Genomic DNA, 15163 nt, shown 5'->3' with positions numbered 1-15163 from the left:
CATGTTTAGCAATACAATAGAAAAAAAAATTAGAAATATTTTATATGTATATTTTACCCAAAAAATATAAAAAATTACAAAAATCTCGCTGTTTCCGCTATTTGTCGCTACCAACTATATAGCGACGCATGAGCACTACGCTACGCTATTCGCTATAGCGGGCGCTATGCTCGCTATTAACAACTATGATTTTAGTGTATATGCATAGCCACATGGCATGTGATTTGGCAATAAGAAAACATGTAATTTATGGTTCTTTTATTTTTTGAGTAGAATGACATTTCTATCCCTGAGGTTTGGCCACTTTTGCGACTTTCGTCCCTGAGGGCCAAATTTCGAGGGACGAAAGTTGCAATAAATTGTCAACCTCAAGGATGAAAATGGCAAAAAACCAAAGGTGAAGGACTCAAATGCACAAAAAAAGTCATTTTGGATAAAACTGACAAATACGCCCAAATCTCTTTTTTTTTGTAGATAAGCATTTTTGTATATGTGGCGGCTAGCTTGGCATTAACAGCGCCACGTCAGCAATTTACACGTGATATAAAATGTAAGTTAGTTTCTGTTCTACGCCTAATCTTATTTCATGCAGTTCGCTAATATATGAACACATAATAACATAGTTTACCTGGCAATAACTTTTGTACCATTGTTTTTCGCACGCTATCTTTTCTTCCACTTCATTCCATCGACACCCGTTTTGTTTGACCATGTCATTAATAACATGAAACTTTGACTTTAGCCATTTGACTTTTGACTCGATATGAGGTGAAACTCGTTTCGAAAAATGTGGCATTTTGGTAATGATCCTTCTATGCACCTCAACCATGTAATTGCTTCTAAACCCGCCATTTGCTTTCCACGATGGATCAGAAGCCATATCTTGAAGAACTTCGATTAATAACCGTGTCTCGTCTTCTTTCCAGTAGCATTTATTTTTTCCTCGACCTCGTAATTTCTCCATCCTAACATACAACATGATCCATCATGAAATTATTATATAAGGTTTCATACTCATTATGATACAGATGATACTGATGGGAATCAACTATGAGAGGGAAGTGACTTGTAGGTATTCTTAAGGGGCTAAAGTGTAATATAGGGGGTATTATAAGTAATAGGGAATAAGGCGTGTTAGGATAGGGATTGAGTCTGTTAGTTCGTTAGGGCTCCTGCATTTGTGCGTGGAGAGAGGGCGTAGCCCTGGATTATCTTTGTAATTGTTCCTTTACGTATTCAGCAATACAATCGGTTCTGTCCTTTGTTTCTATTATCTTCTCTATATTCAATTTATCACAATTATTTCATAACCGATCTCTATCATTGGTCCGACCTGCCTGTGACCTGCCGCTTTCTTCTGTTTATCATGGAAACCCTAGTTCATAATTTTCGATTAGATGCTCAGGAACAACGGATTAAACAACTTCAAGGTGATGTTGCTGAAATCAAAACCACTTTGAAGGCATTAGAAGAGCATCGGGCTGAATCCCGTGAGTTTAGAAAGGTGTTTCTCGCTTGGATTCAACATCAGGAGACGAGGTCTGATGATAGTTTGTCAGGATCTGGATCTCCGTCGTTTTTTCCAAATCCGTCTTCAGATCTGCAACTTGAGTATGTGGTGGATCGTCACTCTGATTCTCCTCCTAATCCTCCACCTTCATCTCTCTTAGAGCAATTGGAGTCTATCATCGCCAGGTCTGAAGAACGCCTGGGGAAATCGTTACTGCATACTGGATGTGGCTCCAAATCTAGGCCAGAGAGTGTTAATTGGGCCTTCTCAACTGCTGAAAACACGTTTGTTCATGACCAATTTGAAGAAGCTTCCGACGACCATGGCCATTTGCTGAGGAATATTCATTCGGATTCAAGTTTTTCAGGCGGTTCTGCAGATCCTTTGTTCAGATCTCCGTCTCTTCCTTCTTCTCCGTCATTATGCATTCAATTGAAGAATATAATGTCCCGATGTGAAGAAAACTTATGTAGCCATGGCCGTTTGATGTCGCATAGCGTGAATGGACTCCTATTGGACAACCTACAAGGGATGTTGGGCTCAGAACCACTGGTGGGCCACAATGGGGAGCTGAAAACAGTTGTGGATTTGGATTATCCAGATCCGGGCCAAGGTGTGGAGCAACAAATGGTTGTGAGCCTGATTTTTTCTGATTTGGACTTGTGTGAGAAGGGGAAAGCTCCATTTGACAGGGGAAAGCATTCATTGTCTCACCGTCCTCTCATTGGAACGCGATTGACATTTTCGGCTACATCGCATTTATGGGTCGTGCATGGGCAGCCTCGGCCACCGGACGTCGCAGTCGATCCCAGTCTTGAGGACAAGACTGTTTCGAAGGGGGGAGTAATGATGGGAATCAACTATGAGAGGGAAGTGACTTGTAGGTATTCTTAAGGGGCTAAAGTGTAATATAGGGGGTATTATAAGTAATAGGGAATAAGGCGTGTTAGGATAGGGATTGAGTCTGTTAGTTCGTTAGGGCTCCTGCATTTGTGCGTGGAGAGAGGGCGTAGCCCTGGATTATCTTTGTAATTGTTCCTTTACGTATTCAGCAATACAATCGGTTCTGTCCTTTGTTTCTATTATCTTCTCTATATTCAATTTATCACAATTATTTCATAACCGATCTCTATCAGATACATATATACAACAATAAGTGGTACCTAAGTGATAATTGCTATATTTGAATCAATGAAGTCAAGATCTGAGCAATTTGAGGTATCAATTGCTTCTACATAAAAGAAAGAAAAAAACTAAAAGAGTAAACAGCCAAAATGGTCCCTAAGGTTTGATCACTTTTACCATTTTAGTCCAAAACTCAAACCTTTTGAATCTCGGTCCTTGTGGTTTCAATTTTGTTGCCATTTTCATCCAAAAATAAAATCTGGTCAGATTTTTCAGTTAACATCCAGTTTTTTTTGTCTTTTTCCTCCCTTTTAATGAAGGGCAAAATGGTCATATTTTTTTAATAATAAAACGTTAAAAGGCCATTTTGCCCTTCATTAAAAGGGAAGAAAAAGACAAAAAACTGGATGTTAACTGAAAAATCTAACCAGATTTTGATTTTGGATGAAAATGGCAACAAAATTGAAACCACAGGGGTCCAGATTCAAAAGATTTGAGTTTTGGACTAAAGTGGCAAAAATGACATTTGACCGATATAACTGATATATCACCGTTATTTGACCGATATAACCGATATATCACTAAACTGTTAGTGTTAAATTGCTATATATATAAATTCTGTATGATACTAAAATTACCGAGATCCCACCGATATCTCACCGATATAACCTATATCTCAAATATCGGTCCTTGACCAATATCCGATATTTTACCGCATTAACTGCATAGGTTGTGATATCTAACCTGGTTAATAACGGGTCATGTTCGAGTTGACTCGTTTAACTTATCTAATTACACAGCTCGGGCCACCAACTCGTTTAACCAACTTATTAAAACTCTCCAACCCGTTTAACATGTTCACAACTTGATTAGTGATTTAGTGGCGGATCCAGCCCTGTTTTGTGGGTTCACATGAACCCACTCGGTTTGGAAAAAATTAGTAAGACCTTTGTATGATTTAGAAAAAATAGTGAGAATCTCTGAAAGAAGTTCCTGAATCCGCCACTGCTTGATTACAACATGGCAACCCATTTTACTCGTTTAGTTTGTTTGGGTTATACGGGTCGTGTTCAGGTTACACAACTTTAATAAATTCCGCGTTATGGTTGATATCTATGACACAAACGGATATACGGGTCCTTTTCGGGGTTCGCCAACTCAACCCACCAGCCCGACACTATCGACACCCCTAGGAATGATCTCGCGGGACCACGGCATGGTATGTATTAACTGCTGCTAACAGGGCTACCTTATACAAACAAAATTCGTAAAAATTAAATAGTTAACTAATCAAATTAATGAACTTTTTTTTAGTTTTACAGAACCCTAATTTCCCTAAGGCATAATTTCGATCAAAACCCATATATATTAACAATTATTGAAATAGTATATATGAAAATAATTAACTTACGATACCGAATTCTTGTGGAGGGTTTGCAGGAATCAAAGAATGATAGAAAAAGCGTTTTGCAGGCAATTTGGGAATGGGTTTTCTATTCCCAAACACAGACTGGTATCAAAGTATTTGGGCTTAAAGGTGTCTTATTTATTCTTAATAGCCCAATAAGTATTGTTGATGGGACCCGTTTTCGGGTTACCAGGATTAACGAACCAAACGTTCAGCGAATAGTTCCTGAACTGTTCGGCGGGAAGTTCGTTTATGTTTGTTTGTTTAGTAAATGAACCAGAAATTTTGTTCAATAAATTAAACAAACATGAACAGAGGCTTCGTTCGTTTATGTTCGTGAACGTTGGGTAACATATTCATTTATGTTCATTTATATGTTGTTTTATATTATATTTTTAGTTCTCATTTGTTTTAGTTTTTTTTTTTAATAATTTATGGTCGTGAACGTTTGTTTGTGTTCGTTTACGCTCTGTAAGTGTTGATAAATAATTTATGAACATGTTCATTTCCTTAATGAACGAACACGAACAAGAAATCACGTTTGGTAAGCATTCAGTAACCGTTCGTGAACATGTTCATTTCTTGATAAACGAACACGAACAAGGCCATGTTCTTGTTCGTTCGGTTTGTTTACTGCCCTACGGGTTACTATTTTTTAAAATTGAATACGAACCAAATCGAAGTAGAATTTTAAGTGGTTCTTTTATGATTTAAAGCAACATGTTCATTATCCAGTTTTAACGAGAATTAAATTAATTTGTGAGGCACTGTTAGTAACAGTTCTCGACCTTTGCAAATCAAAAGAAGGCAGTTGGAAATTTAAACCGAATCAATCCAAATTGCTATCTTTGGCTTGGTTTCACGGTGTGAGCTTATGGTTCTTTATAAGAAAAAACACATAAAATGCGATCAAAATGAAAAATTGATGGTGTTTCACTCGTTGTTAATTAAAGCTAATAGTTTTGGTTACTGTTTAAGCTTATATTTATTTATAACTTGAGTAAATTGCCATTTTAGTCCCTGTGGTTTGGGCCATTTTGCCAGTTTAGTCCAAAGGTTTCATTTTTAACATTTGGATCCAAAAAGGTTTCATCGTTGCCATTTTGGTCCAACTGACTTAACTCCATCCATATCTGTTAAAGCTGCCAAGGGCATTTTTGTCATTTCATTTTGGTCCAACTGACTTAACTCCATCCATATCTGACAAAAATGCCCTTGGCAGCTTTAACAGATATGGACGGAGTTAAGTCAGTTGGACCAAAATGGCAACAATGAAACCTTTTTGGATCCAGATGTTAAAAATGAAACCTTTGGACTAAACTGGCAAAATGGCCTAAACCACATGGACTAAAATGGTAATTAACTCTTATAACTTAAAACACTGACACCGTATAGTATGTTATATTGTTAATCAAAGCTGATTATATGTGGGTTAGGATCAAATACAAAAGATAAAATAAATAAGAAGGGTAAGAAGAATTATAGTCCATTGATCTTAGATTTGGATGGTTGAGATTAGTTGCAGGGAAAAGAAGATAATAGAATGGCATAAAGGGAATTCTATATTTATGGATTTTCTCTCTCCACATGCAAGGCACATGCCAATTCCCCCATCGATTTAAAACGTCCATAACTTTTTCATACGACATTTTTTTTAAAAAAAATCACCATAATAACGATCGTTTTTTTATCTTTAATATGAGTACCATATTATCATATAAAAATAAAATAAAGAATTTCATTTTCACTGGGTTTTTTTTTTGGATTGTGTTAAAGATTCAGGTTATTGTGTCTTTTAACTGGGTTTTGTTCAGTAGAGTTTCTATACCTTGTGTTATTGTCAAAACGTATAACACGATGTTAATTTGGGTTCTATCCATTGCGTTTTTATAAGAACTTATAACACAATAAATGACACAATGAAGATGGTGTTATATCTGGGTTTTCTATAAATTGTGTTATTAGTTCAGGTCATTGTGTTTAATATGTTATTCATTGTGTTTTAATATGTTGTCCATTGTGTTTTAATAATTTGTTCAATTTTTTTATTATCTTTGTTCATTGTGTTTTAGTTTGTTGTGTATTGTGTTTTTAGTTTGTTTTCTATTGTGTCTTCATCTGCTCTCCATTGTGTCTTTTATCTGTTGTCATTAATTGTGTCTTTTATCTGTTGTCATCAATTGTGTTTTTATTTAGTCTGATACTTATTGTGTTATATGTTATCGCCATTGTATTATACGTTATGGTCATTGTGTTTTAGTATGTTGTTCATTGTGTCTTTATCTGTTGTCATTGATTGTGTTTTGATCTACTTTACATTGTGTTTTACATCATGTCCATTGTGTTATTATCAAAACCTATAACACAATGTTAATTTGGGTTCTATCCATTGCGTTTTTATAAGAACCTATAACACAATATATTACACAATGAAGATGGTGTTATATCTGGGTTTTCTATAAATTGTGTTATTAGTTCAGGTCATTGTGTTTAATATGTTATTTATTGTGTTTTAATATATTGTCCATTGTGTTTTAATAATTTGTTCAATTTTTTTTATTATCTTTGTTCATTGTGTTTTAGTTTGTTGGTGTATTGTTTTTTTAGTTTGTTTTTCATTGTGTCTTCATCTGCTCTCTATTGTGTCTTTTATCTGTTGTCATTAATTGTGTCTTTTATCTGTTGTCATCAATTGTGTTTTTATTTAGTCTGTTACTTATTGTGTTATATGTTATCGCTATTGTGTTATACGTTATGGTCATTGTGTTTTAGTATGTTGTCCATTGTGTCTTTATCTGTTGTCATTGATTGTGTTTTTGATCTACTTTACATTGTGTTTTACATCATGTCCATTGTGTAATATGCAACTGGGTTTTTGAATTTGTTTTTGAAAAATATAACAATATGGTACTCATATTAAAGATAAAAAAACGCTCAATTTTATGGTATAATTTTTTTTAAAAACAAATGATGTATAAAAAAGTTACGGACGTTTAAAAATTGAGGGGGAAATAACATGTGACTTGCATGTGCATATTCTCTTTCCTCTTATAGACAAAATTACCTTTTTCATTTAATTCCTCCTAGGACACTTGTCACTCTCTGGTGGGTTCTTACCCTTCTTATTTTTAAATACTTTGTATTATAACTCAACCCGATTATATGTATAGTTAAACTTTATACCGTATAGTATACTTTTTAAACTGCCATTTTGGTCCCTATGGTTTGGTCACTTTTGCCACTTTAGTCCAAAACTCAAACTTTTTTGTAACACCTCGAAAAATTCCGTCCAATAATGTCTTGACACGTGTCATAAAGTTCCGGTATGTGAAAATGAACTTTAGAGGGACTAAAAGTGACAAACAGTGAAAACTATGGAACGTAAGGGTCCAAAGTGTCAACAATGGATAAATAGACTCTATGATAACCCTACATAATGTTTATAACCTTAAACGGATGGTTCATGGATCATACGACGCGGAAATTGCACAAAAGTGAGGAATTGCAAACTATAGGGGCCAAAAGTGTCAACATGTTTAATATATACCTCTGAGTGAACTTTTGGCAGACCCGAAGCTTTGAGAAGCTAAAATATACTCACTAGAATATGTGGTTAAAATTTCGTGAAGTTTCGTCAACGTATGAGAAAGTTATGGCCAAAACCGTACTTGAAGGACTAAAAGCGTCAACGTCGAATTTCATGGCATTTCGGTTGAGCGCAAAGTTATCCGAGGACATTACCATGTAGGTAAATGTCCTAAGGTTCTTAGAAACCAAGTTTGGGGGTTTACGGGTCGAGAAAAGTAGCCGAAACATCGCATACAAGTTCAGGGACCAAAGCTGTCAATGTTTGAAAGTTGTTGGCTGATCAGCAGGTCAGGCGACCCGCCTGGACTGACCCAAGCGGGCCGCGTGAGACCCCCAGTAACATAAATTCGCGAATTTTGCATTTCTGGTCCGAATTTGAAGTTGGTAACAGCTGTGGCCACCTCCTTTTGCACCAATAATATGTCTTGCATGCCTATAGCAACAGTAACCTCTTCAAGACATCTGATTTCAGCTTTAAATCAGATCAAAGAGCTCATCTCTTGGCACTTGCAATTGTAAACAAAATCTCTCAACTCTCAAGAACCTTCAAGGCAGACTTCTGGAGCTAATCTGAACATCAAGGCCGATCCTAGTGTTCACTAAGCATCTATAGGACCTTTGTAAGCTCTTAATTCAATCTCTAATTCGTTCTTACATCGATTATTAGTAAAAGTCAAACTGATTGTTCATAAACTTTGACTTTCTGATTAAACGAGATTTACTCAGTCATTTCTCGAATTGAAACCAGATATATGTTGGTATTTATGTGGGAAACAAACCCTCAAAAGGGTATTATCTGAATCCCACTATATGCATGCTAATTGTCGAGTCAAACGTGTTTCTAAAAAGTCAACAGAAGTGATTTTTGCAAAAATAAGCTTTAATGGTAATGTAAATGACATGCAATCTGTTTGATCATCATAGATAGCTTTATAATGAATATAAGAATGTGTTTTACCACGATCAACTCGACAACCTTTAGTATAGATACGAATCGGAACCGAAAGTCCTATAAAACGACTATTTCGTAGACTATCGATTCGGATTCGTACATGCATGTTTGAAATCTGTATTGGAAAGTATTTTTGACCATTTATATTTTGGTAAAACTTTCTGGAATTTTTGTTGATTGAGTCTATGCTTAGCCGATTCAAATGCATGTTTCCGATTATGCTTAAAAGTTGACTATTTTGCCCTTTTTGATATAAAACGTGATTTTTGGAAAAGTGAAAGGATAGAAATCTTTATTTCTAATATATAAACTTGCACCGAAAATTTCGGATCAGTTGGTGGTCCAGATTTTGAGTTATGGCCATTAGCGTAAAACTATATTATAAAGTTACATAAACGGTCCTTTTCGCGTAGAACCCATTTCTGGCCACGATTTGATACAAAACTTTTTACCAACTGATGATATATAATATTTTGGGATTTTAGATGATTTTTATTTAATTTTTGGCTGATCGTATCTTAGATCGCTTAGTTATTTCGGCTTATGTCGGTTTTGACCGTTTTAGCCATAAAATGAGTTTTATACATCCTTTTGACCCGAAACCTTTTTCTACTGATTTTATATGTTAAATAAATTATTTTGAGCCTTCTGGAAATATAAAAATCTCAGCTTTCATATATAAACCCGGAAACGGCTCTAAATCGCATTTTTAGCGTTTTAAGCGCATAGTAAGCGTTATACTCGTTTTAAACATATAAGACTTATACCTACTGATGTAATTAGCATATTTTCATATGATAACAGTAAGTATAATATGTTGAACTCAGATTTCCAGTTTTGGCATTTTTAGCCCTTGTGAAATTACTAAAATACCCCTACGGTGCATAGTTTGGTTTTAAATGATAAATTTGATATATGGGTCATACCCTACTGTTATAACATGTTAAACTAAGTATATTTACTGTATGAACCAGACCCGAAACTCAGATTTCTAATTTTACTCTTTTATAATCTTTTAAATGACCAAAATGCCCTTCTAAGGCATAAATTGAGTTTAAAATTATTCCGGGCAATATAGAACATAACTTACTGATGTTATATCATATTTAAAGCATATTATATCAGGAAACTTGCATTTGACTCTTTTGGCTACCCGTAACACCCTTTTTGCGTTCGGTTCGTTTACGTAACTAGTTTGCGTAAATTGACCGAAACGGGTCAAACGATATCATTTTTATTTCAAAATCCAGAATGTATTTAGTATACCCATATTATACAAGTATTCAAACTTGTCGGGTCTAAATCACATTCTATCCGGTCTCTCGCTCAATCGTGCGTAAACCGTATCATTCTTAAAACTAACCGGTCAAAGCTTAGGCTTAAATAAAAGACCCGTTAGAAATCTAATAGGTTATTATAAACCTTTGTTCCAGATTAGGAGGCCCAGTAAAAGCTACCACACTTACCGTTTGTGTTACATACTTGCTCAGGTAAATACATTTTGACTTATTTTCCCTATACGGGCTTGGGGTACGGTATTTAAAATACCGCTTGATCGGGCGCACAAGTCCTGCGCCTTATGGGTGTACAGTCTTGAATAGCTTGTGCGACTCGTTTAAACAGTCTTGTCTTACTTTAGGCTTTGGGGGGTTATTGACCGTGTCCCGGATATCCTTGGCATTATCTTACGAGATGGCCACGACCAGAGCACGGGGTGTAGGCGTACACTCGGCGTGTATAACTCTTTAATGTGGTGTGTCATTTAATCTTTAGCCCGGACAGCAGATCCCGAGCCACCAAAGATACGAGTGCATGTAATTCGTTCACAAGTTTATATTGCATAATTATCCCAAGTTAATAAAAATATTTATGCCTTGTGCATTTAAATCAATTTTCAATCATTTTCAAAATGAGTCGGTTGATTTGTATTTACCAGTGTAAACTGACGTATTTTCCCCAAAAGGTTAAGTGCAGGTACTATACGAACTAGGCTGGCTGTTTCCTAAGAGCGTCCACTATAGTCTCGCAAGCTCGGACGACAAATAAACTGTTGAACAAATTTTATCTTATTTTTATTTGATCCGCCTGTGGATCCGTTTCAACTACTGTGATATTATTATTGCACTTTATTTAAAAGTTGAAATGTATCTATTCTGCTTCCGCTGTGCATTATTATATTGTGTTGATTGTCTATGACGATGCCAACTACGTCACTGTACCCCACACCGGGCCCACCGGTGACACGTGGAAATCGGGGTGTGACAGGTTGGTATCAGAGCCAACGCTGAGTGAATTAAACACTAGTCTTTTGTGTTTGATCTCAGTTACACAATTGCACATTCCTCGATTTTCGAGTCTAGACAAAGAACTTAGGAAATGGTCGACATTTCGTTTATTTTATCATTATTTTTATTATTAGCTTTGTCTTATATATTTTGTTGTGCAACTTGTTTAAATTTTGACAAGATCATTATGCCGCCACGTATGAGAGGTCGAAGAGGATTCGCCACATCGCACGACCATGAGGCAGGACCATCACACAGGCGAGCCCCGTCAGCTATGCACAACACTGCAGCCAATGATCTTTGGGGATCATTCGCCGAGCCGGCTAGACACTCGGTGTCTATGAGCACTTCGCCATCACTACCCCAATCATTTGGGCCCCACTCGGAGAATGGGCCCCATGGTTCCCATGGATCTTATATACCGCTCCATCAGTCGCCTCACCTATACCCAGCACCAGTTTACCAGGGTCTGTATAACCCTGATGCTTTTGTGGATGAGCCAGTGGGTCATAACCCACTAGGACCGGAGGACCACTTTCCTGGTGATCACGAGATGGAAGTTGATGAAGACACGGACCCTTCACTGCCACCGTCAGGTACGCCCAACCATCCCATCGAGATATCGGATGGGTCACCATTTAGGGGATCACCCTACAATGGTGTTGATAGCTTTCAGGAGAGGTTTCGGCAGCACGATTGGTATTACACCCCCAGCCGCCACAACTCTCCGATGCTCCAGTCTCACCATGGATCGCCGGTGCACTCGCAGCACCACTCTCAGCAGCAGCAGCTTCAGCAGCCGCCCTTGCAGCAGGACCTATCTGAGGCCCTCTGGCGCGACGTGATCACTCCATCGCCACCGCCGCCACCAGTTTTACCTCCTCCGCCTCAGAGGCCAAGGAGGAATGCGCGTATGTCTACGCGCGGAGGGATTCGCATAGGCACCCCTCCACACGTTGGTAGCAGTCGCTACACGCCTCTTCACGAGGAGTCCGAGACGGGAGAGTCTCCGCATCCCGTATCGGAGGTCACTTCAGTACCGATCCCGCCTCTGCCGCCGCAGAATTATGGAGAGCCGATTCCGGCTTACGCTAGCGCAGCCCAGTTTAACCCGTTCGAGCAGGTTTTCCCTCAGGGTTACGATTACACAGGAGACCCTTATTGGCAAGCTGTAAACTACAGCTCGCTCCCACCTAGTGGTCCATTTGGAGATACTTGGGCTGCTGGGCAGTCTACTTTTGGTTATCCTCCGGGTTACCAGCAGCCACAGCCACCGCAGCCGCAGCAGTACCAGCCACCGCCACCGGCGCCTATGATGTCGCCGCCGCAGGTTCAAGAAATCCTGCATGGGATTAACAGCATGCGACGTGAGTTGCAACACGAGATGCGAGCTGATCGCCGACGCAACAGTGGTATGTTCAAGAAGGTGTTTGACTTACTCAAGGGTAAGAGTAAGAAGGATCATTGAATCCTTTGATTGTTATCTCATTTACTCATGTCCCTGCGTGGACATCTATTCCCGTACTCTACCCCTGCGTGGGTATATTTCCCTTATTCTACCCCTGCGAGGGTATGTTGTTCTGTTAACCCCTGCGTGGGTTTGTTTTATTTTATTTTATTTGTTGTTGCTGTTATTTGTTTAGCCCCTGCGCGGGCATGTTATTCATGTTATTTGAATTAAAGTCCCGTTTAGGGCAAAGATGTACTAGTTACCTTATTTGAAATTTGAAATGGTTAATTGGAATTTCTCATTTTTATTTATGTGCATGAATTTAATATTTAAATAATGGAAAATATCAATTTTTATTTGATTTGCCATTTATAAGAATCTTAGTAAGGTATAACCTAGCCTGAATGCCTTATTAACAGGCCTAGCCATGATGGTAAAACCTGGTTGAAAGGATTCAACTCCCTGTTAACATCTGAAAACATGTTAACATTCCTGGCTAAGCGTGATCGGTAGAATCACACAAGCCACCCTTTTTAATAAATTATCTACAGATTTTATCTGTATACAAGTCTATTAATGACTTGATACATACGGGTTATGACTATGTCATATAGTGGCAGTTGTGGTTTATGACTCTCTGTCTAGAAAAGGATTATTTGTTTAATTATACAAATTATAATCCTATAAAAATCTAAATTTATAATTTAGTAATTGTCCAAAGTGACTAGGCCTATGGTGCCAATATATATATTTTCATTCCTTGATTGCTAATAAGAGCCTGAATGAAATTTATCAAATTAACTGTTAAGGTTCTTGATACCATGGTTAATAAATCGTCTAGAACGATAATACTGTTAGGTTCTAAATTAGACCTTGTCCTTTATTGTAGCTTAAAGCTACAATGGCCAAATCGGAGGAGACCAATAGTCATTCTGGGGAACACTCAGATAATGCAAAGATTCACGTCACCGGTGCAGAGTTGCAAGCACTGATAGATAACGCTGTTGCCAAAGCTATGGATAGGCAATTCAGGGAATCTAGTGGTACTCGGAGTAGGACCCGAACAGTAACGCACGTAAAGCCCAAGACTCATTCTGAGGCTCATAGTAAGCCACCTTCTAAAAAGAGTGAGCCGAAGAAGGATGAGGATGATAACCACTCCTCCAACCACAGCAGCATCCCAAAGCAAGAAGTTAAGATGAAGCATGATACGTACAGCAGGTCCTGTACGTACAAGTATTTCGTATCTTGCAAGCCCAGAGATTTCACTGGGGAAAAGGGAGCCGTCGATTGTATGACGTGGATTGATGAGATGGATACTGTAGTTGATATCAGCGGGTGTGCTGATAGGGATGTTGTGAAGTACGCGTCCCAGTCGTTCAAAGGAGACGCGTTAGCATGGTGGAAGTCGCTTCTACAAGCTACTGGAAAGACCGCTCTGTATAGCATGACATGGGATCAGTTTGTAGCACTGATCAAGGAGAATTTCTGTCCGCAGCATGAGGTTGAAAGAATTGAATCGGATTTTGTGTCACTAGTTATGAAGAATCTCGATTGTCAAGCGTATCTTACTACGTTCAACACCTTATCCCGGTTAGTGCCTTATCTAGTGACCCCGGAGCCGCGTAGGATTGCTCGATTTATTGGGGGTCTGGCACCGGAGATAAAGGCAAGCGTCAAGGCTTCAAGGCCTACTACATTTAGATCAGTAGCTGATCTATCCCTCTCCCTCACTCAAGATGTTGTCAGATTGAGAGCTATGAAGAGCTCAGAGGAGAACAAAAGGAAACGTGAGGATGACACCTCACGAAGATCTGAGAAACGACACAAGGGAAACAACGACCATAGGAAAGGGTCGGGGTTCAAGAAAGGAGATCAGTCGGGTGAGAAACCCAGATGCAAGGTTTGTGTAACACCCTAGTCTTTATTCAACGGTTTTATATGTAAATGCCAAGATTTGATGTATAGTTAAGACTACACATACTATAAAATGCGGGTTTATTAAAACTTTTACATTTCATGAGTTATTCTACACAACGTGGTTGTTTAAAATTTACGATGTGTCAAAGTGCGGAAGCGTGCGTCTTTATCGTGTTCGGTTCTTCGATGATGCTTGGTCGTCTTCCGGCATCCAAAATGTACCTACATTTCATAAACATGAAATGCTTTAGTCATACGGGACTTAAAACGCGTCTAAACGAGTTCGAGAAACAATTGATAACAAAACAAAGTTTTCAACCTGACCTCCACCGTAAATTACGGTGGCACCGTAATTTACGGTGGCCACTGGTAGTACAGGCCCCCACCGTAAACCAGGAGGGAACCACCGTAACACTTTTCAATTCCACCGTAAATTACGGTGGACACCGTAATTTACGGTGGCCCCTGCATCAGCAGGTCTGCAGCTAAATTCAGCTATGCCTGTTTTTACGGAAACGGCCGTAACTCCTTCGTTATTGATCCGTTTTACCCGATTTCTTTTCCTACGTGTCCGTAATTTAATCCCCCATCTCATGAGGTTACAATCCGACATTCGACTTAACAAATTTTAAGACTTCTAAGTCTTCGGCTTATTACCCCTTTTTACCGAATTTTGACCCGTTCGTGATTTTATCAAACAACATGATTGTTTGATCCCGATTTCACATGAACCTTATAATTTCAATGTCGTCTATCATATTAGCTTTAATCCACAAGTTTAGGTATGATCTTAAACCCGATTATACTCCAAAGATTGTTTTGACCCGTTAAGGATATTTTAAGCACTTTTAAGCTCAGTATCGCTTTCATTCAAATCTAGCGTTGCAACCTATATCCCTTACCTAGTACTCTTCCATCACAACTA

General features: G+C 38.2%; 1 protein-coding gene across 5 annotated transcripts in view; it reads right to left on the bottom strand.

Annotated features, from left to right (window-relative positions):
* The window catches only part of LOC110936146, a 50254-nt gene that overhangs the window by 7253 nt on the left and 27838 nt on the right, over positions 1-15163 (bottom strand). For 2 of the 5 annotated variants that reach the window (XM_022178481.2, XM_022178480.2), the window contains one exon: positions 629-965. In XM_022178481.2, the coding sequence (XP_022034173.1) occupies positions 629-964 (336 nt within the window). In that variant the 5' untranslated portion in view covers position 965. Of the gene's footprint in view, positions 1-628; positions 966-2673; positions 2752-4046; positions 4160-15163 lie in introns of those variants that run through there. The other 3 variants (XM_022178479.2, XM_022178482.2, XM_035980471.1) reach the window with 3 other exon arrangements.

The sequence above is a fragment of the Helianthus annuus genome, chromosome 12 (genome assembly GCF_002127325.2).
Source record: "Helianthus annuus cultivar XRQ/B chromosome 12, HanXRQr2.0-SUNRISE, whole genome shotgun sequence".
Taxonomy (NCBI): Eukaryota; Viridiplantae; Streptophyta; class Magnoliopsida; order Asterales; family Asteraceae; genus Helianthus; species Helianthus annuus.
Note: the sequence above shows the minus strand (reverse complement) of the source record. Positions and strands in the feature narration are given on the sequence as shown.